Genomic DNA, 24,003 nt, shown 5'->3' on the forward strand with positions numbered 1-24,003 from the left:
CTGAGTCAGTTGATGATGCTGATCGCTATGCTAGCACTTTTAGCCACATTAGCATAGCTAGCATAGTTAGCATAATTAGCATTTTAGGAAATGTGTTTTTTTGAGTCAGTTGATGATGCTAATCGCAATGCTAGCTCATTTAGGCACATTAGCATAGCTAGCATAGTTAGCATAATTAGCATTTTAGGAAATGTGTTTTTCTGAGAGAGTTGATTATGCTGATCGCTATGCTAGGACTTTTAGTCACATTAGCATAGTTAGCATAGTTAGCATTATGAGCAAATCCAGCCTTGATTAGCTTTTAATTTGTGGGCGGTGAGGGCGGAGAGGGCCGCGGTAGTGCGTAGAGTTGGGCGTGGAAGGCGGGTTGCGTCTGCGGGCCATACAACGCCGCTTGCGGCTTTAATTTATGTTTGAAATCATTTTTCAAAAAATAGTCTTTAGTTTAAATAACATTTTCAGTTATGTATAACTTAAGGTAACCTAAGCATCTGTAAAAACAACTTTGTTAAAGGGTATCAACCCATAATCTTTTTCAGACTTTTTTTTAGGGAGCATCCTGCATTTTTCTGCAAAACTACACATAGATCCAAAAGCCTGGCCCCAGAGTACAACAGTCAAGGCGCTGAACTGGGCAGATCATAAGAAAAACATTGGAGCAGCATAAACAAATTTTGACTCTGTCATTTAGACAAGAAAGATGAAGTGATTCCCTCGAAGCATCCTCCAACTGCCGGACAGTCTGTGGTCCAACCTGGTTTTGATGCATGGATCTGAGACATGATGTCCCTAGATATGTTCGATTGGATTCAGGTCTGGGGATTGGGGGGCCCGTCTGTCATCACTACCTTTGTCTAGCAGAAACTGCTGACACACTCCAGCCACATGAGGTCTAGCATTAGCCAGCATTAGCTCTGGGTTCCCCCGCCTCCTCAGAGCCGATCATACCAGCATATGCACAGGGTTGGGTAGTAAGCACAACTTCCACCTGTAGATGTCAGGCCCTCATTCCTCCTTCATGGAGTCCGTTTCTAGCAGTTTGAGCAGATGCGTGCACATTTGTGGCCTGCTGGGGGCCATTTTGCAGGGCTTTGGCCATGCTTTTACTTACACAGAGGAGGTAGTGGTCCTGATGCAGCGTTGTGGCCCGTGTTACGGCCCTGACAGGCAAACCTGTCTCAGTCTAGCGGAAGTGATCATAAAGGGGCCAAAACAAATGTCAAAATCTAATCAAAGAAAGGTCGGAGGTTGCTCATACGTTTGTTTTTCACATTTCAAGAGTCACATGTTTGGCGCTGCCACAATGTCGTTTGGTGGTGTAATGTTTCGGTTACTGAGTCTCCTTTCCAAGCTGGGTACCAATAGGTTGGCGTAAGAGAGAATCTGTGTTCTTGAAAACAATGAGGCATACTCCCAAATGGCCAGAATTCTGTTTAATGTTTTCTTTCCATGACCATTAACCAAAAAACCTTTGTCAAACAAGGAAGTATCCAATGAAATACCAAAAGACTAAACCAAACCAGTGCAAATTCGCAAAAACGTCCCACCTTAACCTAAATTACCAAAAGAGTTTTAAGGACACAGGTTTAAGACATTTTAACTAAACTACAGATGACAAAATAACTCAACCAAAATTCAATAAATCATACAAATATCCATCTCCCCCTTGAGTTTACGTGGGTCAGCTCAGAGATCAATGTCTTTCCCCCCCTTTGAGATCAAGGGATCTCAAAAGGGGGAAAATAAGGATAAGTAAAAAAAAAAAAAAAACTAAACATAAGACACGTAAACGATGTGCAAGAGGACCCGAACTTAGGTTAGAGGAGGCATTTCCCTCACAGCGGGGCATTGTTGATTATATTATACGCAATTTAAATTAAAATTTTAAAGACAGCATTTAATTGTGAACTATATCCAACATTTTATTTGAACCCAGATTTAATGTTCACAGAAGGTTTTTCCAGACAGATATTTTCTAAATTTCTGGTCTTCAAATTTGAAATTTTCAGTAATTTTCATATGAAAATTAATTACTGTTATATATGAAGAAATGACAAGTATCCCTTTGCAAAAATAAATATTCGTTTAAATAGTTATTTTGCATTTGTTATTTAAATGAATGTAATTGTAAATACTCAAAGAATGCAGGCTGAATTGTTAGGCCTTTTTGAGTGTGGTTGTTGTTTTCTGTATAAAATATAATCATCACAGTAATAGCAAGTAATATTTTCATATAAAATTCTGGTTTCTTTCTATATGGAAGAAACAGTTTACTTTTTCACAAGCGATTCTTTATGTGGGTTTGCTCTGAAGCAGTTTATTTTTAAATGTAAGAAATTACTTTTTGTTTAAGCAGGACATGTTATGGTTATAAAGCCGATGTTTTGTATTGTCTGAGCACTGGCAGGTTTGTGCTAACGTAGATGACCGGAGACTATTGAAGACATCGAGTGATAGTAGCGTCCAGATTTGAAGACACAATCTTCTACAACTTTCTACTTGGAGGGCTAAACGTCAGGATAGGGAGAAGCTATAGGAGTAGGGAATGCATTCAGATTTGACCTAAGACTAGACATACGACTAGCACTTGTATCAATTTTTACAAGAAAAAGGCTTCTTTGGTCTATGATTTTTCATGTGGGATTTAAGGTTAGATCCATCACTAAAACTTTTATCACATTCTTTACAAGGAAAAGGCTTTTCTCCTGTATGAGTTCTCATGTGTCTATTGAGACAAGATTTTTCCCTAAAACTTTTATCACATTCTTTACAAGAAAAAGGCTTTTCTCCCGTATGAGTTCTCGTGTGTCTTTCAAGACCAGATACATGACTAAAGCTTTTATCACAATCTCGACAAGCATAATGCTTCTCTCCAGTGTGACTTCTCATGTGTGTATTGAGATTGGATTTTTGACTGAAGCTTTTATCACATTCTTGACAAGAAAAAGGCTTCTCTCCTGTGTGAGTTCTCATGTGAATTCTGAACAGAGACCAATAACCAAATCTTTTACCACATTCTTTACAGACATAATGTCTTTTATCAGACTCTGTAATTTCCTTGTCTACATGACAACTAACTAGCATCGAGCTTTCACCAGATTTTACAGTGGAACGTTGATTTCCTTTTGGGGATTGCTTGAGGTCTCCAATCAAACTTGCTTTCTTGGTGTTTTTACCAAAATCAGAGTCAAATGGACATTCTGACATGTTAGAGCTGTCCACACTTTGGACATGACTTCTGTCTCTTCTATTCCTCTGATCTCTGTTCTGTGGGTCTGTCACTCCATCTGTAGTTGATGTTGATTCTTCATCTTGGTTTCCTTCTTCATACTGACCATCAGTTACATTGAAGCTGTGCTGATTGTTTAGATCTGCTTCACTGTTCTCATTTTCCTTATCGGTAAGAATTTCCATCAAGGTCTCAGTCTCTCGCTTCAGATCAAGCAGCGCCTCATCCTGACTGATGCAGAGCCCTTCTTGCTCCTCTGTCATCTTTGGTGGTTCTGATTCCTCCTGCCCATTTTTAATCTTTGGTGGTTCTGGTTCCTCCTGCTCATTTTTAATCTTTGGTGGTTCTGGTTCCTCCTGCTCATTTTTAATCTGTGGACATTCTGGTTCCTCCAGCTCCACTCTGAAGTTCCTATCCTGGTTGCAGAGATCCTTATCTTCAGTCACATCACGCTGGGGGAGGACTGCAGAGACACAAACACAAGAAGACGCCCTTTTATGCTTGAATGATTTTGTATCTTCAAACATGAAAAGAAATCGAAATCATCTCAGTCAGAATGTGCACAATTAATTTTTTAAATAAGAAAAATGTAATCCCGAATATTCGCCAGCCGTTATTCGCCAGCGTTTTTCAACACGTTTTTTGTGTTCACACCCAGGCGATTTTCGCTGACGATGAGCCGAGCGAACATGCAATTTCATTCCCTGACATTAGATGGTGCTTAATGTAAAACAGAAATAGCCCTGTACACAAGGTGGCGCTGCGCAACTTTACTCTTCTTAAAGTCGCTTTTCACTCAGAAGAAGAGAGCAAGTATTTACGCGCTTGTCAGAATCAAACAAAGAAAACATGAATATTTCCAGCACCAGTAGCTCTAGCTCCCGTTCCAGCGATGAAGAAATTATTGTTCTGTTGAATGATGAAAGACGCCGGAAAAGACGCAGATTTTGGGTACATCCCATAGTTACGAGAAGAGAAGAACATGGGGAGTTTTATCGACTGGTAAAAGAGCTGAAAATGTATCATGAGCGTTTTCGGGGATATTTTAGAATGTCCGTCAGTGAGTGCATCTTCTTCGTCTTATTTCTTCGTGGCAGTGTAGACGCTACTTGGCGTATATCTTCTTCGCTGTGACGTATGTGTGCTCAGCAAGACAGTTTTGTGTTTGAGCGCCCCCAAGTTGTGTTTTACTGTAACTTTAGAAGCTCCAGACACGTGTGCAAAAGCGCCATTCTCATTGGTCGTTTAGTTTTTGGCGCATCAAACCAAAAAAACGAACCCGAGGCTTTTTTAAAAAAATGACACTTTTACGCATGGCTTTTTTCGCGTCGGTGTGCACACTCACATTGGTGCCCTTTGTTTAGTCACGAGGCGTTAAACGTCGGCGATTATCGCGCACGAAATTCGTCCCGGTGTGTACGGGCCTTCAGTTCTCATTCGAAGTTAAGACCATAAGATATGTTGATCTCTCAGTCTTCTGTGGGTCCTAATTCTGCCTCCAGTTGATTCATTTTTACATGAAACCAGAACAGAAACAGCCTAAAAACCATCATGGTTTGGATTTTTGTCATTGACAGTAAAGATGCAGCACTCTCATGGGGGGAGGGTTCTGAAATGTTACAAAGACACTACTAATACAGTTCCATACAAAGTACCTCCAATTATATTGAGGAAATACAGTTTTTATATAGTTAAAACTATATGAATACATTTTGTTGCATTCATCCTCCACATCTTAAAGTTTGCTCTGCGAAAATATAGCCTGCCATTAAACCGTGATCACATGTAGACGACACACGGAACAGCTCGATAGCATAGTATTTAGCATGATAACATTTAGTATCATAGCATTTAGCATGATAGCATTTTGCATCGTAGCATTTAGCAGGATAGCATTTAGTATCATAGCATTTAGCATGATAGCATTTTGCATTGTAGCATTTAGCATGATAGAATTTAGTATCATAGCATTTAGCATGATAGCATTTCTTATCGTAGCATTTAGCATGATAGCATCAGAGTGTAATGACACCGCCGTCTCCAAATCAAGACTTTTTCTTAAACGTTCTGTTGCTGCTGTGAGTCCAACAGGTTTCTCCTCCACGTACTTCTGGATCCTGGGAAAAATCCTCACATTTTCTGCTGCTGCAGCAGCTTAAACTGAAGCTACTCGGAAGGAACTATCAGAAGTTATGGGGGTGGGGGGTACTAGTGTTTTTTTTTTCCTGCCTCGTGGAAGAAGCTACTCTGTGCTTGCTTCAGTTTTCACATCTGCGCTTCCAGAGAGACCAGCGGAATGACTTTTGTAACCCCTTTGAGGCAGATTAAGTGTGAACACCTGGCCCACGCCCTTATTGTGAAAGGATCAATATGCATATAAGTTCCGGGTCAGCGCGTGTACCTCCTGCCTGCTGCTTCCTGCTGCCGACTGTTGCTGTAGCCACATCAGGATGCCTGAAACCTTTGAAAAAAACCATATTTGAAAGCCTCAACCCTTCCATTGGGTTTATGGTAACTCAAACCCCCCAAAAACTGCTCATCGGTGAGTCTTTGCGGCCGTGACACCAAAAACAAATCAAATCAAATCAAACTTTATTTATAAAATAGCGCTTCTCATGCACTTTGTGCAGCTCGAAGCGCTTTAACACTAAAAACAGTAAACACACAACATTACAATAAAAACCCCAACCCACCCTTCACCCTTCCCACTCCCCTCCATTAAACCACATGACCCATGGCTCCCACGTACAATGAAATATGACTATGTAACTGTAAAAGAATAAATAAATAAATAAATAAACAAGTAAACAGTTAGCGTAATGCTATATGATAGTCACAGAGCAGCAGGGCTAAGCTAACGCTGCTCACATTTAAGACTTTATTTTATTAAATGGCTTGTTTAATTGTGTTAATGTACTTAGCCAAATCCAAATCAAAGCATTTTTGTTTAAGTCACTTTCTTTCTTTTGTATTTGTACACTTTGAACTGTTTTTATTACTTTTATTTCCATGATGCCATTTGTTTTATGTTTATTCTGCTGTTGATTGTTAGGATAAAAGTAACATGTAACTTTAGAGTACATTTTTATTTAAAACTTTTATCCCATTAGAAACCTTGAACTTTGACACAATGAATTATTTAAACTGCGTACCTTTTTGAATTCTCCTAGTAACAGCTGATTTTGATCAGAACATTGTTTCTCCTACTTTGTAAAATAATGATGGCTAATCTAAGCTATTCCAGAACAACCAGTGAAATGACCGTGGTTTTCTTTTGTTTAATTCTGATTTCTATTTTTCTTGACCCTTTCTAGGTCAGGTTTTTTAGTTGTTATATTGTCTTGTTCCGTCTTTGGTCATTTGGATGGTGAGCTACCCAACTATCCTTAAACTACTTCCATCTCCAAAATGACTCATTAGCTGTTGCAAACCTCTGAACCACATCGCCACTTTTTTGGATACCACTCAATAGGACTCAGCCATGAACCCTTGTTCCCTGTTTTGTATTGTTTAAATGTTTTGTTAATAAAATCGACTGCATTTTACTTTCATTACTGCCTTGTGTTTTCATGTACACACCTTGGGCTGCCTGAGATGACTTATTCTTAATATTTCAACTGCGCCTAGCCCTATAAACATCAAAGCGTTACATTTTACTCTAAGCAACTGAGGCACAAGAGAGCAGAAAGCTGGGAAAATAAAATCTCAATTTTTTGGGGGGAAAAAAACAAATAAATAATTTGAATTAATCAATTAATTATCCAGCCCGATCACAATCCTCTGTTCAGCTCTGACTACCCTCTGCAGAGCAGGTTCCATTCCAAACAGTGATGCAGGAGGACCCTCAACCACACTATATATTAAATGTTATTACACCCACTCGGGATGTCCTTATCAGGTTTTTTTGGGACAAATCTGATTCGCATCATGGGATTTTGAGTATCTGCCAATACAGAGTACTGATCCTATACTTTCACACATTAAAAAAAATGAACACATTTAATCGACAGATGTGTTTTTTGTGTGGCTATTTTCCACACAAACACTTAAACATAGTACTTCTTTGAGAGGACTAAACCTATCAATTAAAAATAGTGCAGCTATTAACTAGTAAAACTAGTTGATGTTTGATCAGATATATCTCTAAAAATTCTGACAAATTACTCTTTTTAAATCATAATTGTAGCATAAATGAGTATTCATGACTCATCAATGCAACCATTTATTAGTTTTGGTTGTTCTTTTAAAGGCTATGGGATTCCTACGACCTTGCATCAACATCCGTGGACATCAAATTTTGGTAATTCTGCTTAACAGCATCCTTCTCACTGCGGCTCTGTCGGCATCAAAAAGGACATTCTCATTAAAAAGAAACAAAAACTCGATCTTTTTTCTGGTAAAATGGCTTTGTAGGTTCTCGTTTGTGTCAAGATAACAAAATGGAGACATTTGCGGTCAGTTTAATACTTTTAAAAATAGTTGTTGATCCCAAAAGTCCAAGTCTGTGAAAAATCTCACAAGCTTAGCTTAATTTGGTTTAGTTCACCTTTACTGAACTGTTTTTGTGCGCCTCCTGCTCAAACTAGCGCAAAAAATTAATAAATTAAATGCCTGGTTGGGCCACAACATCAGATTTTTGATTGACTCATCAAGCATGTGATCAGGCCCGATTTTTGATCGCGTGATTGTATCGGGACTGTTACGGTTTCAGTCACTTTGTGTTTTGTTCCTTGATTTCCTGTTTTATTTTGGAGTATGTCCTGTTTTGTTGTTGTTTCGAGTTTTACCTTGCCCCATCAGTCCTGAGTGTTTCCACCTGTGTCTTGTTGCCTTGTATGTATTTAAGTGCTGTCTTTCCCTTCCTCCTGCGCTGGTCCATATTGTATTCTTCCCCGGTTTCGAGTCTTTCTAGTGTTTCGAGTTTTGCCTGCCGTATGCAGTGGTTTTGTCTTTAGTTTTGTTATTAAACCCCGTTCTCCTGCAACCTCCTGCCTCCTCTCCTCTCTGCGCCTGGGAACTTCCCGCTACCCCCGTAACAGGGACATCCCTACCTCCCACCGTCATAGATAACATGCTTGAAGATGCTCCAAAGGTTCTCAATAGGGATAAAGTCAGGGGAGGATGGGGGCCACAGCATCAGTTTCTCGTTTTATGCCCATAGCAGCCAATGATGCAGAGCTATTCCTTACAGCATGTTATGGAAAGCATGGCTCTTCTTTTTATCCCACGAAAGAAAGTGGTCAGTCAGAAATTCCACCTACTTTTCAGAGGTCATTTTCACACCTTCAGGGACCCTAAAGGGGTCGACCAGCTCTCTCCCCATGATTTCGCCCCAAACCATGACTCCGCCACCTTCATGCTAACATTGCAGCCTTGCTGGGACATGGTGGCCATCCACTAACCACCTACTACTCCTTCCATCTGGACCATCCACGGTTACACGGCACTCATCGGTGAACAAGACGGTTTAAAAATGAGTTTTCATGCGTTTCTGGGTCCACTACAGCCATTTCTGCTCGAGTGCTGTTTAGGGGGGGCCGAAAGGTTTCCGTAGAACTGCAAGCCTCTGGAGGATCCCACACCTTGATAAGACCAGCAGCTTTAAATATGTGCTTGCGGCTTTGTAATGGTATTTTACATCCTTCTTTAGCAGTTTTTCCTTTAATAGAACTCACCTGGCAAACTAATTATCACAGGTGTCTGACATTGATGTCAGTGACACAATATGATTTCTGTTTCACTGAAAAACAAAAAGTTCTATCTTTTCAACACGTAAATACAATTCGTATAATAATTTGGAATGCACTGTAGTGATAGTATGTTGTTCACTAGGTGGTGACGTGTAGGGATCAGAAGCATTTTGGGGACAGAAGGAAGAAATGTGCAGGTGTGTCAATCAGGTATGTTTCTTCTTTTTGACATTTCAACACAATTTTTTTAATGGGGGGGGGGGGGGGGGTAGTGTACACTTTGAAGGGGATATAACTAGTAAGCTTTGCTACAGCCCTTAGGTTCCCCAGCTCATATCTCAGAATAATACATAATTGTATTTGATGCCATCTTCTTTCTCTTTCGGCTTTTCCCATCAGGGGTCGCCACAGCGAATCATCGTTTTCCACCTCACTCTATCATGGACATCTTCTGCCCTAACATTAGCCAACTTCATGTCCTCTGTTAAGACATCCATATATCTCCTCTTTGGCCGTCCTCTTGCCCTCCTGCCAGGCAGCTCCATCTCCATCATCCTTCTACCAATAAATCCACTGTCCCTCCTCTGGACATGTCCAAACCATCTCAGTCTGGCTTCTCTGACTTTGTCGCTAACACAGGCAACATGAGCCGTCCCTCTGATGTACTCGTTCCTTATCCTGTCTAACCTGGTCACTTCTAAGGAGAACCTCAACATCTTCATCTCCGCTACCTCCATATCAGCCTCTTGTCTCTGTCTCACTGCTACCGTCTCTAACCCATAGAGCAGAGCTGGTCTCACCACCGTCTTGTACACCTTTCCTTTGAGTTTTGTCGACACTCTTCTGTCACACAACACTCCTGACACTTTCCTCCACCCGCTCCAACCTGCCTGCACTCGCCTCTTCACCTCTTTTCCACACTCCCCATCACACTGAACTGTTGACCCCAAGTACTTAAACTCCTGCACCTTCTCCACCTCAGCCCCCTGTAACCTAACGCTTCTACCTTGATCCCTCTCGTTCAGACACATGTATTCTGTCTTACTACGACTGACCTTCATGCCTCTTCTTTCCAGAGCAAACCTCCACCTCTCTAGCTGTTCCTCCACCTGCTCTCTACTCTCACTGCAAATTACAATGTCATCCGCAAACATCATTGTCCAGGGAGATTCCCGTCTTACCTCGTCTGTCAGCCTGTCCATCAGCATAGCAAACAAAAAAGGACTCAAAGCTGATCCTTGGTGTAGTCCCACTTCCACCTTGAACTCCTCTGTCTGACCTACAGCACATTTCACCACCGTCATACTTCTCTCATACATGTCCTGAACTACTCTGACATACTTCTCTGCCACTCCAGACGACCTCATACAGTACCACAGCTCCTTCCTCGGCACCCTGTCATACGCCTTCTCTAAATCTACGACACACAATGCAGCTCCTTCTGACCTTCTCTGTACTTTTCCATCAACATTCTCAAAGCAAAAATGGCATCAGTGGTGCTCTTACGGGGCATGAAACCATACTGCTGCTCACAAATCTCCACCTTCTTCCTAAGCCTGGCTTCCACTACTCTTTCCCACAGCTTCATTGTGTGGCTCATCAACTTTATTCCTCTATAGTTGCTGCAGTTCTGCGTGTCACCCTTGTTCTTAAAGATCGGGACCAGGACGCTTCTCCTCCATTCCTCAGGCATCTTCTCACTCTCTAGAATCCTATTGAACAACCTCGTTAGAAATTCCACTGCTGTCTCTCCTAAGCACTTCCATACCTCCACAGGTAGGTCATCGGGACCAACGGCCTTTCCGCTCTTCATCCTTTTCAGAGCCTTCCTAACCTCATCCTTTCCAATCTCTGCTACTTCCTGCTCTACAACAACCACATCTTCCTCCCTTCTTTCCCTGTAATTTTCCTGTAATCTCACACTCATTACAAATACGGCTGGATGTTTTTTACGCTACTTGGTCTATATGGACAGAATATGTAAAGCCTATAAGATCAGACTTTACCTGAAACACCACTGAAATCATGTCATATCATTTATGTTTTGAAAATCCCTGCTTCCTCACATGTTCCTTTTTTATTTATTTTTTGTTCGTTTTTTATTTTTCCATTAAAAAATTGAGAAAGCAAGAACATTGTAATCCGTCAAAACAATGTACTATTTATCCTGTGCGTTTTCAATAAAAAATAAATTTGAAAAAAATAAATAAATAAAATAAAAACTCTGCTCACGTAACCCCCGTCTTTGCTGAATTGGCATCAGAAATAATCAAAACTATTTTCATTGCTGCAATTTGGCATTTCTTTCTTCTCTTTGATTTTCACCATTTCTTAAACATTTTAGCGATTCCTTCTCATCTCAATTCTCTTTTGTGTCCCGTACTGCCTCTGCTTCATTTCTTTCAAGATCTCCAATTTAAATAAATAAAAATCAAACTGCTCACATAAACATTCTTAATTCCAACATGCAATCAATTGTATACAATGGTGTATATAAAGTACCGGTAGGCTGTTTTTGGAAGCCCATTTGTTTCCTCTTGACACAGCAACTGTCCCACTTTAATAGCTTTAGCCATCACATTTTAAAATGAAACTGAAGATTTATGACTTGAAACAAAAAAACATTTAAACTGAAAAAAAGATTTGAAAGGGAAAATTTGAGTTTTGAAACAAAAGGGAAAAATTTGAAACTGAAAAAAACAAAAAAGAAATCAAGCTTGTATTCGACTTGCTGAACTGTTTTTTTTTAATAATCTGTTTTGGCTTTTATTAATTTTGAGTTTTAACGCCCAGTTTTCCAGCTTTTGGTTTCAAATTGTCGCCTTTTTTTAAGTGCTTTGAGCATCAAGAAAAAGCTCGGATAATACTGATCATTATTATTATTATTTCAGTTTTCAAAACACCATAGGCTGATTGGATAGAATCTAGACTAATCAACAAGAACCCTCTGGTCTGTGAATGGCTGTTTGGAGGCACAAAGGCTATGCTGTGAGATGAGAACGCAACAGTTAGAGACAAAGAAAGATTGAAAATAACGCATCTGAATACATCTGTGTCACAAACACAAAACTGTTTTTTAAAAGCAAAGAGAAAGATTTTGAAAGCAATCATTTAATTTAACTTACTGTTTTTTTCTGACCAATAGAATGGCAGAGTAACAGCTGTTTATTTTTTCTATAGAAGTCAGTATACCCTGTAACATACCTCCATTTCTGGAACCGAAAGCTGAGGTTATCAACTTCCTTGGCCTCAAACTTAACGTGGGAGCTAGCAGAACCGGCTTTCTGGAATACCCCCCCCCGGAAGATGAAGGTCGAGGTGAACATACCTATGTGGTGGAGCTGAAGCTGTGGTTTCCTGACAGCCAGCAGTCGCTGACAGCAGAGCTGCTGCTCGTACTGGACGATGGTTCCTTCACAGTGTCGGAAGATTTCTTCAGCAGCAGCCGCTAGTCGCTGGCTGATAAACTCTCTCAGAGACTGAAGGGAAGACATCCTTGCTGCCGATGCTCCAACATTCAGCTCAGACTTGCGCAAACTCCGCCGTCCTTCACTGCTGCATCATCTGCTACTCTCGCGATCACAAACTACGTTGTCTTTACATTCAACTCTTCTTCTGGTGTCGTTTTATGGCGGATGTCGCTCAATTCAACTACTCTCTCCTCATTTACGAGACTTTCGAGAAGGTTTTCTGTCCAAAACCCTTACAAACGTCCTCGCACAACAACTCTGTCCCCTGAACAGAAACACAGCCAGCGCCGCGTGCTGTTCTTCTGTGGTTTATTGGCGTTTGGTGATGCAATAGCGCCACCTCGTGGTCTGGAGTAAAGCTGTTTCATGCCGCTCTGCTAACTCGACACACGTCAGTCGCATTCTTCCCTAGTCAGTCTCTCTCACAAATTCAATCCAATGTCTATGACTTAACTAATTCCTTATAATATTTTACTCTGCTAAAATAAATATGTTTAAACATTTTTAACTCAGCTAAAACCCTTTAAAATTGCAAAACAAAAATAAGAAACAGAAAGCTAAAAAAAATAATCATTTTTTTGTAAGTTAAAGCATAAACTGTGATAAACAGCAACAGTTGAACTTTGAAAAAACATCCCTCCGTCTTCTGTCTTTTTCTGCTCATCTGGGACATACGGTGGACCAGAAGGGTCACAACACAACACATTAACTTTACACACAACACATTAACTTTACACACAACACATTAACTTAACACACAACACATTAACTCACAACACAACACATTAACAGGGTTGCAGAAGCAGCAGGTTAACCAAAAAGACGTCCAGACTTCCCTCTCCCCGGCCGCTTCTTCCAGGTCCTCTGGAGGGACCCCAAGATGTAGGTTGTGTCCAAATTCCTTTACTACTTACTATAAAGTGCATGTTTTAGTGCGTTCACCATTTTGTAGTGCTGTCTGAATCTACAATTCCAAAATCCAGTGTCTTAGAAACAAACACTCCCACTTTCAAGCTAACACCCACAGGCCTAACCAGAGATGTCAAAACTTCTTAAGATCTTTGGAGAAGATCTTGTAGGAATATTTTGCAGGAAGATCTTGTAGCTGAAGAAAAACACCCTAATGTGGCCAAAGGATTCCCCTCATCAGCTGCAGGACTGCTTCCACAACACAGACTGCAATATGATTGATTTGATCGGCGGGATCCACATGAACATACAGATATTGTGCTAGCTTCTGCGCATAAACTGTTGCTGTGAACAAGCGGAGCCGTGTCTATCCAAAGACATAGTCCAGCAGCTGAGCAGACAGATAGGAGCTGAAGGCCTCTTGTGTTGGACATATTTTACTGTTACAACAGGGGTTTATGGATCTTCTGACACACAAGGTATGTATTTGTATAAACCCCTTGTAATTTAGACCAAACGTTTTTTTTTAAGTTAATGACATTTGTATCCGTTTTCTTTTGTTTGTTGGACCGGACAGAAAAGAAGAATATGAAAGAAGGGATGGATGGTGATGGGGGGGGGGGGGGGGGGGGGGTGTTAATCGTAAAGTAACAAGATGCTGGAGGATTATCATCACTACTGCCTTGTGCAAATGTTAGTGAAAAAGGGTGAGGCCTGTCCACACACATACTCAAGTATTGCAAACATACCTGTTGGCTCCAGAAATCTTCACATACAAACATGTGAACATGGACTCAACACAACTACAGTTCACACACACAAGTGGGTGTTGTGTTTTAACTTGTTCCAGGATTTTTAGCTTTTTTACTGTTTTAATATCCCCTTGGAATTTTATGATTTTATTCACTCGGTGGCCATCCACATTTTTGTTGCCAGAAATAAATTGTCCCCACGCCAAGCGGTGGCGATAGCCAGAGCCCTCCAACACCGGAGGGAGACCTACACAATGCTCCTGGCAACCACCCTCCCACCCCGCCAGCACCCAAGGGACACAGCCCCAGTTATCGAGGGCCTAGTTCCCCCCACCAGGGATGGGGTAGGGGAAAGATAATCAGAGGTCCCACCTTCCTTGTGTGAGGTATGTGTTGTTTGCTTGGGTGTGTGTGTTGGATTATACATTGTTGAGGCGTAAGGGGTTTGTGTAATGAAGGGTGCAGTTAAAATTGTTGGGTAGGGGACTGGGAGGACATCGCCTGATTGCTCAAAGTTACGTCCAAACACCCTCCCACCAAGAGGCCCTAAATGTCTAAGGTGCAATTAAAACCGAGAGGTGAGGGGCAACGATGGGAGCGGGCCACTGCCAAGTAGCTCCCACCCGAAGAGCAATGCAGGCTGACCCCTCCTTGCCCTAATAAGTGGGTGTAAGAGGAAAGAGAGTAGGTGCATTATCTGATGTTTGGCGGAATCCAAATTCTTCCCCTACCCCTACATTTAGCCCTCCAAGCGGAGAGACACTGTAAAATAGTGTCTTCAAATATGGACGTCACTCCCACTCGATGATGTCATCAGTAGTCTCCGATCATCTACATTAGCGAGTAGTTGCCAGCATTTGGAAAATACATAAAAACATTGGTTTTATAACTTTAAGAAGTCATGCTAAAACAAAAACCCATTACTTATGAGTTTTCGTGAACTTCTGTGCTTCAGTGCGCCCCCACAGAAGAAGAAACGCATTTCTCGTCCGTGGCACAAACGCGACAGGGCTGGCTATCCCTCTGCCCTGCCGGCAGAGGGATAGCCAGCCCCAAACTGCTACGGCTCCTCAAAAAAACTAGTTTGGACACCACTACAGCTCCAAATACCCCTAGAATTGGGGCAATAGGGAAGAGTCAGAAGGGTAGGGCAAGATTTGGCCTTTAAATGGCTCAGACAGTCGCAAAATGCTAGTATGCTAGTAGCACCTGGTCTTATATATATATATATATATATATATATATATATATATATATATATATATATATATATATTATACATTTCTTTATTTTAATTATTTAATCATATTACAAGATCACAATCTCGGAAAAACAAACATACAAAAATATTCAGCAGCACAGACCTCTAATAATCTTGGACACATCTGGTCTGATTCATTAATATTATTAAAATTAAATCTTTTATGAGTTTTTTTACCTGTGCAAACATTAGGTGTTTTACAGAAACAGTGAGTTATAAAGACCCATCCTCTTGGTTTGCTTTAAGCTTCTCACATTTTGAAATCAGCCTTGGAACAGCACAGCTCTGCTCTCTGGCTGCAGGTCCAAGGGTAACGTGATAAGAAATGCTTTTTAGACCTTGGTGGACATCGGTTCAAATCCATTGCATCGTGAAAAGTGTGCTGTTATATTTCTGTTGTAGGATTTCTAACTTGTAAGTACAAACTTTATTTTTTACAGATATGTCATTAACAAATAACAGTACTTCAATCACTATTGGAAGCTTTTCTAGTTTAGCTCATGTTCTACAAAACAGTTTCTGTTGAGATAAATTATTTCATAACACTTGAATGTTGACACTGCAAGCCAACGATCAAAAGCAACAAAATAAGAAGACAATATTTACTAAGAATCATTGCTGTCTTTATGTGGCTTAAAAATCTCAAAAAATTCTTTAGGATTTTAATTTAAAATGAGAACAATTTAAAGTAATCACATGTAGATTTGTGCTCTATGAACATTGATAGGTTATAGCCTACATATTGCAAGGTTTGGTTATTGGTTTTTACTCTTTGTGTGTGTGTGGCTTTTTCTTTAGATGGTGAAACATCTGAATTTCCGTTGTGTAATTTGTGACACTAAATTAGTCAAAAAAAAAAGTACTATCAAAGCAATGCAGAACAACATAAACACGTTATTCAGTTGTGAATTTTTCCATGGATGCAAGAAAACTGTCTTGAATGTGTAAGGGGACAAAACAAAATAGTTTAACACTGAATTGTCATTATTTTCATTTTAAGCATTTGTTAAGCACTTGTTAACTTTGAATTTAGGAGCTAATGGTTTACTAGTGACCTCTCTCAAAACTGAAAGAGATTGACGACTTTCATGTGAGACAGACATTATTTGTGAATGTTACCTCCTGTCACGAAGAAACACAAAATCTAAAAAATAACCATCATCCGTAGCTGGGAAGATGTTTTCCCACCACAATGCTTCAAATATCAAGATTGACACGAGGTTTAAATCAAAATGAATTTTTCCATTAGGTTATTGGAGGTGGGGCATACATAAAATAAATCATTCATAGTCCATTTTGAAAAATCTTATTATGGCCCACATGTTGTGAAACACAACTAAAATTGATTTCCTTAAATAAAATAGATAAGAGGCAGGGCTCTAAATGAACAGCCGCCCACCCGCCAAATGTGGGTAAAACTTGAATTTGACGGGTAGAAAAACAAGTTTTTAACCACTTTGCCAGGTGAGACATTTCTCATGATCTCTGACAGGGGGCTCAAACTCGCAATCATGACTTTTAGGTGTCTGTCTCTCTCCAACTCGACTACCACAAATATCCATCGCATAGTTGGCTCAAACATTTAATCCGGACATGATTGCACACATTTATCAGTGGCACATGCTGCAGCATGAGGCGCATTGAGAATTTCTTCATTTAAGTGCTTTCATGAAGAGCTCACTAGTGCTGCATTCAAGTTTGCTGGGAATTTCTTGCATTTGCCCACACTGACCTGAGCCAGCACAAATACACATCACTCGTTGCTCCATGTAACTCTTTGAAATGACTAAAACTCACGACAACAACAACACACTGATCTGTCAGAACAAACAATAATGCAAAAATGTTGCACATATTTTAATCATTGCTTGACATCTAAAAAAAGAAAGAAATCATTTTATTGTTTATCACTAGGTTTCTTCTTTACTTTTTCGCTGTACATTAAAAACAATTATTTGTGGTTTGAACAAAGTTAATTTCTTCAAAAATGTTCCAGTTGTAAATAAATGACCATGACTAGAAATAAACATTAGGGCTTTGATGAAAAGTCGGTGTTTTAAAAATGGGTATGTTTTCATAAAAAGGTTCAGAGATCAGGAATCTTTTTTGTTGAAATCACGTTACATTCTGTAATTTTAAAACCTAACATAAGACCACACTTTCAATTATCGTTAGTGTTTTGTTTTCACACGAGAATAATCGTCAACTGAAACGTCGTAAATATGAGGGGAATAACTGAAACATTTGTCTGTTAGAAATCTAACTTGGCTGGTAGACATGGGAAGTTACTGGTCACCCCAGCTAGTAACCATAAACAATCATTTAGATCAGGGGTTCTCAAAGTTTTTGTAGCGGAGGGCCAAATTAAGAATTCGACATTAGACTGGGGGCCAATTTTGGTGAAAAAAAAGGATAAACAGAAAAAGTTATTTTTAATAACTTTAATGACTGAAGTGTGAAATGAAGTGTCATTTGTAGTTAACCAGACCCTCCAGATGTTTTCCTGGAGGTTGCTGTACAGATCTTCTACTCGTCTAGAAATCGTATCATTTGACAGACTTTCTTTTGCTCTGGACAAACAATATCAGCTACTTTCAGCATACATTCTTTTTACAAACTCCCCGTCACTGAAGGACTAACTACACCGGGCCATTTCCAAAGCCACAACGTAGCTACTAGCTTCTGTCACAGCTTCACTGGATTTAGCCATTTTAGTAAACATTATCTGCTGTGCAGCACAGCCTCGTAGTTGTTGGAGCTTATTGTTGCGCTCTTTGAAGGTAAATTTGTCATAGTTTTTATGATTTGTAACATGGTGATGATTTATATTGAATTCTTTGAGCATTGCAGTTACCTGCTTGCAAATAAGGCTCATGACTTTATCCATGAGGTACGACAAAGTTAGCATTTGTCCACTTAGCTTGAAAGCGCCTTTTCTTCTCGGCAGCACAACATTTTTCCTTAAAGGAACCTCCTCTGGTTTTCTTTTATTGAGGGCCACAAAAGATCTTCTTGCGGGCCGCCATTGTCCCCGGGCCGCACTTTGAGAACCCCTGATTTAGAGCCTTGGATAGTGGTAAAATGAAATCACTGTTTTCTTCTATTTAAAATGACAAATTAACTTTGATGTTAAGAAAAAACTTCATGTTTTAACCCTGTCAATCATTTCAACCACTGGTCTCCATTTTCTTTTTTTTTTTAAGTTATATTTGTTTTTGTTTACCTTTATCTCATCTTTGAAATTGATGTCATTGACAGACATGCCGTGATTGTTTGTTAAATAATTGCTTCAATAAAAAAAAACAACCAAAAAAAAAACACAGTGGTCTCCAACCATTTTCAGGCCGAACAGGACGACGTTTAAGTTTAATATTTTGTGCGATTTCTGAAAAGCCTACTTTTCAAATTAAAGTGCTACCACAACAAATTTCGTTAAAAAGAATCTGAAAACATAAGTAAAATATCCATTTATTTATTTATATATGACGAAGATTCAGTGAAACAAAGTTAATGATTTGTAATTTTTAAATAATGGAATGTAAGCAACATTACAGTTTTTTCAAAGAAGAGCATTATAACAATGAAAACTCAACCAAGTCATTCAGGGAAAAAGATGATCAAATTTAGTTTTTACATTAATCCTGATTTATTGTGGGTTGTTTTGTTTTTTAACAAAGAAAAATATTTTCTGTGTTCATGTTTCTTAACAGATGCCTGCCTTATTCACCCTTACTATGGGAACATTCATGACTGCCCATTTTAAAAGTTTAGACAGATCAGAAACAACTTATACAATCAGCAACTGTATTTGATTGAACCTTCATTGAATCTTCATTCTCTGTCAAATGCTTGTTTAAACTTTAAACTTTTGGTTTAGGGTTTGTGATGAAGATGAAGAAGTCAGAGTGGATGCGAACAACCGGACGTTAACTTTAGCCGCTTCCAACTTTTACTGTGTTACTAATAAATAGAGCAAAATAAAATGAAACAACCTTCGTAAACTGGTATTTCTAAACATAATAAGAAACATGAATCCTCCGTGTCTGCAGCTGTTTTATCTACATGTGTGAAATATTCAAAGGTCAGTCAGGCAAGCCATCAGCTTCTGGTACAGAACAACTATTTCATAAATCTGCATTTGGAGGAAACCTCCTGGTTTTGTCTGCTTTAGACCGCTTGTGAAAACGTTTTTGCTGTTTATATCAGTCAAAATCTGTTTTGCACCCTGTAAAAAATAATGGTTATTTTTATGTATTTTATTGGGTTTTGTAGCACTCATAAAGGATATGAATAGTGTGCATGCAGCACTTGCGTGGTCTTTTTTGCCGTGTAGTCGTGATCTATGAACTGTGTGACATGTGCTGGCGAGAGTATCAGGCGGAACCTTTTCTTGGTGCGCTCGATTCTACACGGAAGGTTTTAACTGTTGCAGCGCGAAGCTGATTAGTAAACAACAGAAGAAGAACCGGTCTGTTTGGCTGCTTTTTCAGTAAGCTGCTTTTGATATTGACAAAGTTATATTTTGTTAACTAGTTTTTTGTGTGTGCGAGCTAAAACAAAGACTCCAGCGCAGTTTGTGACTTTGTCAGCGCAACATTTGGCCTGACATCGCCTCCTAGTGAACTCGTTATCCGGCTTATGTTATGGCTGATTCCCTACAGGGATCATTTGCGATGTTTTTACATTTTCCTCCACACGTTCACACTTCAGGGCTTCTGTGTGTTTGCTGGCGAACAGGCTCCTTCCAGTCAGGACGTCCTGATCCAATTACACGAGGCAGCTGTAGAGCTCAGCTGAACGATCACATTAGATCAACTAATAAAAAAGACCAATAAACTAATGCTAACTACTAATCAAAATCATTTCAATCTAATCTGAATGAATAGTTTCAGTATGAACAAATATAATAATAATAATAATAAATGCTCTTGTTGTTGTTTTGATTATTATATTTCAGTATTATTCCCAAAAGATTTCCTCAATTTGATTTACTTAAAAATTGTTTAACTCATTTATAAATCTTTTTCTGGTTAAGTAAAACCAACGTGTTCAGCCTAAAAAATGCTGGACATTCAGAACATAAGCATAGAAATTCAATAAATCAATAATTCAATTTTATATGAAGTTTAAATTTATTTATAATGACTTTTAACCTATTTCTGAATTGGTAATGTTTGTTTCTACAGATTTAGATGTGTTACCATCACTGCACCATAAATAGTAATAAGACTTTTGGACATGAAATCTGAAATGTTTTTTAGTTTTAGTTTTGGTCACCGAGGAAACGAATGCTTCTGTGTTAAATAATAAATAAAGAAGACCTGCAATATCCTGGAGGTTTCTGAGTTTTCATTCAGAATTTGTAGTGTTTAGACGATTCGGGAAGTATATTTTTGCTTCATGCTATTTTCACCAATGTCCCTTTTAATGTATGTCTTTTTCTTAGGAGCACATTAATCATATTTTGTGCAATCCTTATTGTATTTTATAATACATAACCAAAGTGATGATGACACATTTATTATTAAAAGGTAATTAAATCTTTTTCTTTAGCTTGTGACCATTCAGACGGATTTAATGATTTTGAAGACAATTTTTATTCATTGAACAAATCTTTTGAAAGATCTGCTCCCAAAAAGGCTGGCAGAGACTGATCTGTGGTTCAGGAGAAACGCTTTGTGTTGTTGCTGCCAGCCAGCCTTCATTTGGACAAAGCTAACTTAAAGAAGAGTATAAACTCTCTTGTGTCGCAGCTCGTTTTAGTTGCACAATTTCAAGACAACTAAGCCTCTGGATTCTCTATTACTAGTTATTTATTAGTGTATTTTTCTGTGTATGCATTTTCTACTTCTTTAAAAGCTCAGTAAGCCGTAATAATTGAGATTTCCATTTACTCTCTGCAGGTCCACAGGATGGTTCAGTCAGACTCCAAGGTGTTGGTGCTGGGAGCGTTAGCTGGGATTGCTGGCGTCAGCCTAGCAGTGGTCTGTTATAAGTATAAAGGTTTTAAGGTTTTATTTAAAGATTCTAAGTCACAGCAGAAGCAGTCCTCCCCTAGATCCTCCTCTCAAAGAAACGCTAAAGGGGATCAGAACCTCATGTCGTCGTGTGGTTCCAGTCTGCCCAGAGGTCAGGTGGAGGTGTTGGAGCGGGTTGAAGCTCTGTTCCAGTGCATATCAGAGTTAAAAGAGGAGATGAAAGAACTGAAGAATGTATTGCCAGATTTACAGGAACAGGTCAGGGAAGAAATGAAGTGCTGTCGAGCCTGCTCTCTACAGAGGACAAGATTAATGCAGAGGAAAAGACCTTCACGCACCATCATCCCAGAGGATTGGAGCTCAGAGGACACGGAGAGTGAGGGCGGGTGAGTACCTCCAAATGAAGGAGTTGCACTCATTTATTTACTTCATAAGTGTTATGCATTTTCTTAAGAATTATGGATGATTAAGAATTAGAATTGAATGGTAAGTCTTAGGCTTTCTTCGGTTGTACACAGCAAACCCTGTCCCAGCACATTGTCCTTGATACATTTATTACTCCTAAAATCCTTTCAGTACACCCTTTGCTATATTATGTTAGTCCAGACCCTGCATGGACCCATCTGTGGCAAGCTCTGCCTTTGGGATAGGCTCCAGCATCCCTGTGACCCCTCAGCAGGATGAACAGATTGACTGAAAAGTTATTTATTTAAAGTTAACTTTAAAAAATCCTTAATGTCTCGTGTTTGTATCTAAATTTTCTGGGGTACACATTAGCCAGTTCAAAATCTTCATTGAAATATAAAAAGTGTCTAACCAAAAAGGTCTGTTGTGGATTCATCTGACCATGGGACATTCTCTCAATCCTCTTCTGGATCATCCAAATGCTCTCTAGCAGACTGTAGACGGTTCTGCACATGTACTGGCTTTAGCAGGGGGACACGTCTGGCCCTGCAGGGTTTGAGTCCCTGGTGGTGTAGTATGTCACTGATGGTAGCCTTTGTTACTTTGGTCCCAGCTCTCTCAGCTCTCTGCAGGTCATTCACTAGAATTTACTGGAAATCTTTCCTTTTTTTATGGGAGAAAAAAACCACAATTTTTTCAGATAAATTTACCAATTATTTGATTGAAAATCCTAAAATTCCTGGATTCTTTTCCTCCATTTTCTTTAATAGTTGAAGTGAATCTATGATAAAAATTACAGGCCTCTCATCTTTTTAAGTGGGACAACCTGCACAAATGGTGGATGACTGAATACTTTTTAAACGTATCTCCGTCACACTCCTGTTACACAGCAATGCTGTGTTTCAGTGTTAACTGAGCTGAGCTGCAGCTGTCTTCTATTCTTTTTTTTTCCAGACTTTGAACTCTTTGGTCACTCCAGTTAACATGTCAGAGGGTCTTGTTCTAAGTCTAAAAGAACACTGTGTTCTTTTCCATGTTTTTTTTTTGTCATTTCTATCAGTATTACCTGCACTTTTTGTCTTATTTGTATATTTCAGAGTTATTGCTTGGCATTGCATAACATTTTTTAGCCTTAAAGGGCCAACATCCTGCTTTTCTTAAGCCTTTCAGAGTAAACTATATCCATGAATATGATAATATATTACCTTTGGCACACTTAAGAACCATTTAAAAAAACTAAATATGACTTATTTTTGCAGTTAATTTTCCTACCCAGATGGAAGACGACTTGAGCTCTGAGGCTCCGCCTTCTGCTCCTTGTGGGTGTCGCCCATTACATGTTTTTTTTAACTTGTCCTGAGCAGACAGATGAGAGTTGAAGGCCTCTTGTGTTGGACATATTTTACTGTTACAACAGGGGTTATGAATCTTTTGACAAACCAGAGGTATAATTGAATAAATCTCTTTTGTAATTTAGACTCAACTTTATTCATTTTAATCATATTTGTAACATTTTTGTGTTGGAGCGGACAGAACTGTTATAGTGATGCATGATAATGACTTTTTACAACCGATACCCGATATTTTCCTGCCTCTTGTAGCCGATACCAATACTCAACAGATATTTTTTTTAATAGTTAAGACAAAAATATTAGTAAGTACTGTACAAAGTAATAGGGAATGGCTCCTATGTATTTAACAAATTTGCAGAATTAGTTTTATCTGAAAAGTAATTGAACTAAAGATTGTACAAACATTTTATTAGCTTTTTCAGTCTGTCATACATCTGTGAACAGAGAAAGAACATTTCAATGCTCAGAACAAATACTAAGACTTTAACTTAAATACCAATGTAACAAGTTCATTTTTCAATACTATAAATGCCCGATATAATAATGTGCAAAAGAAATAGTTTAATCTTGAAGTGCAAAAAATATTGCTTAGTTTGAAACTGAAGTGCAGAATAATAACTATTAGGGGTGTGGTGTATTGGCAAGAGTCTGGTGATACGATACGTATTCTGATATTGTACCAGAACACAAACTCTACCTGAATTTCAATGTCTTTTTGTACTAAAATGGTCAAATTCAATTTATTTGATCGCAATGACAGCTGTGACGGTGTGGGATATTTGATCACCGCGGTGATGAACCAGCAGGGTCGCAGTATCGCGGTTAACGCCGCCCCCCCAACACAAAATCCCCCGGCGGCCGCGTCGCAAATGAATACAATTACAACGCAGTATTCTTTATTAACAAATAACAGTAACAACTAACTATCTGACTAATGAACTAACTATATAGGTGTTG

General features: G+C 39.1%; 1 protein-coding gene and 1 long non-coding RNA gene across 3 annotated transcripts in view; one reads left to right on the plus strand and one right to left on the minus strand.

Annotated features, from left to right (window-relative positions):
* Window positions 1-1,418: 1,418 nt before the first annotated feature.
* LOC144984180 (uncharacterized) lies at window positions 1,419-12,696 on the minus strand. The gene is made up of 2 exons (XR_013647879.1): window positions 12,248-12,696; window positions 1,419-3,692 (listed from the first exon to the last, which is right to left on the minus strand). It is a non-coding gene; the product is annotated as an uncharacterized LOC144984180 (long non-coding RNA).
* A 2,894-nt stretch (window positions 12,697-15,590) lies between these two features.
* Window positions 15,591-24,003, plus strand: part of rmdn2 (regulator of microtubule dynamics 2) — a 104,319-nt gene continuing 95,906 nt past the window's right edge. Inside the window, exons 1-2 of one of the 2 annotated variants that reach the window (XM_078932212.1) lie at window positions 15,591-15,725; window positions 21,215-21,675. In XM_078932212.1, the coding sequence (XP_078788338.1) occupies window positions 21,224-21,675 (452 nt within the window). In that variant the 5' untranslated portion in view covers window positions 15,591-15,725; window positions 21,215-21,223. Of the gene's footprint in view, window positions 15,726-19,699; window positions 19,801-21,214; window positions 21,676-24,003 lie in introns of those variants that run through there. The other variant, XM_078932211.1, reaches the window with a different exon arrangement.

Source organism: Oryzias latipes, chromosome 15, assembly GCF_053564925.1.
Source record: "Oryzias latipes strain Hd-rR chromosome 15, Olatipes_Hd-rR_3.1".
In the NCBI taxonomy this organism is placed as follows: domain Eukaryota; kingdom Metazoa; phylum Chordata; class Actinopteri; order Beloniformes; family Adrianichthyidae; genus Oryzias; species Oryzias latipes.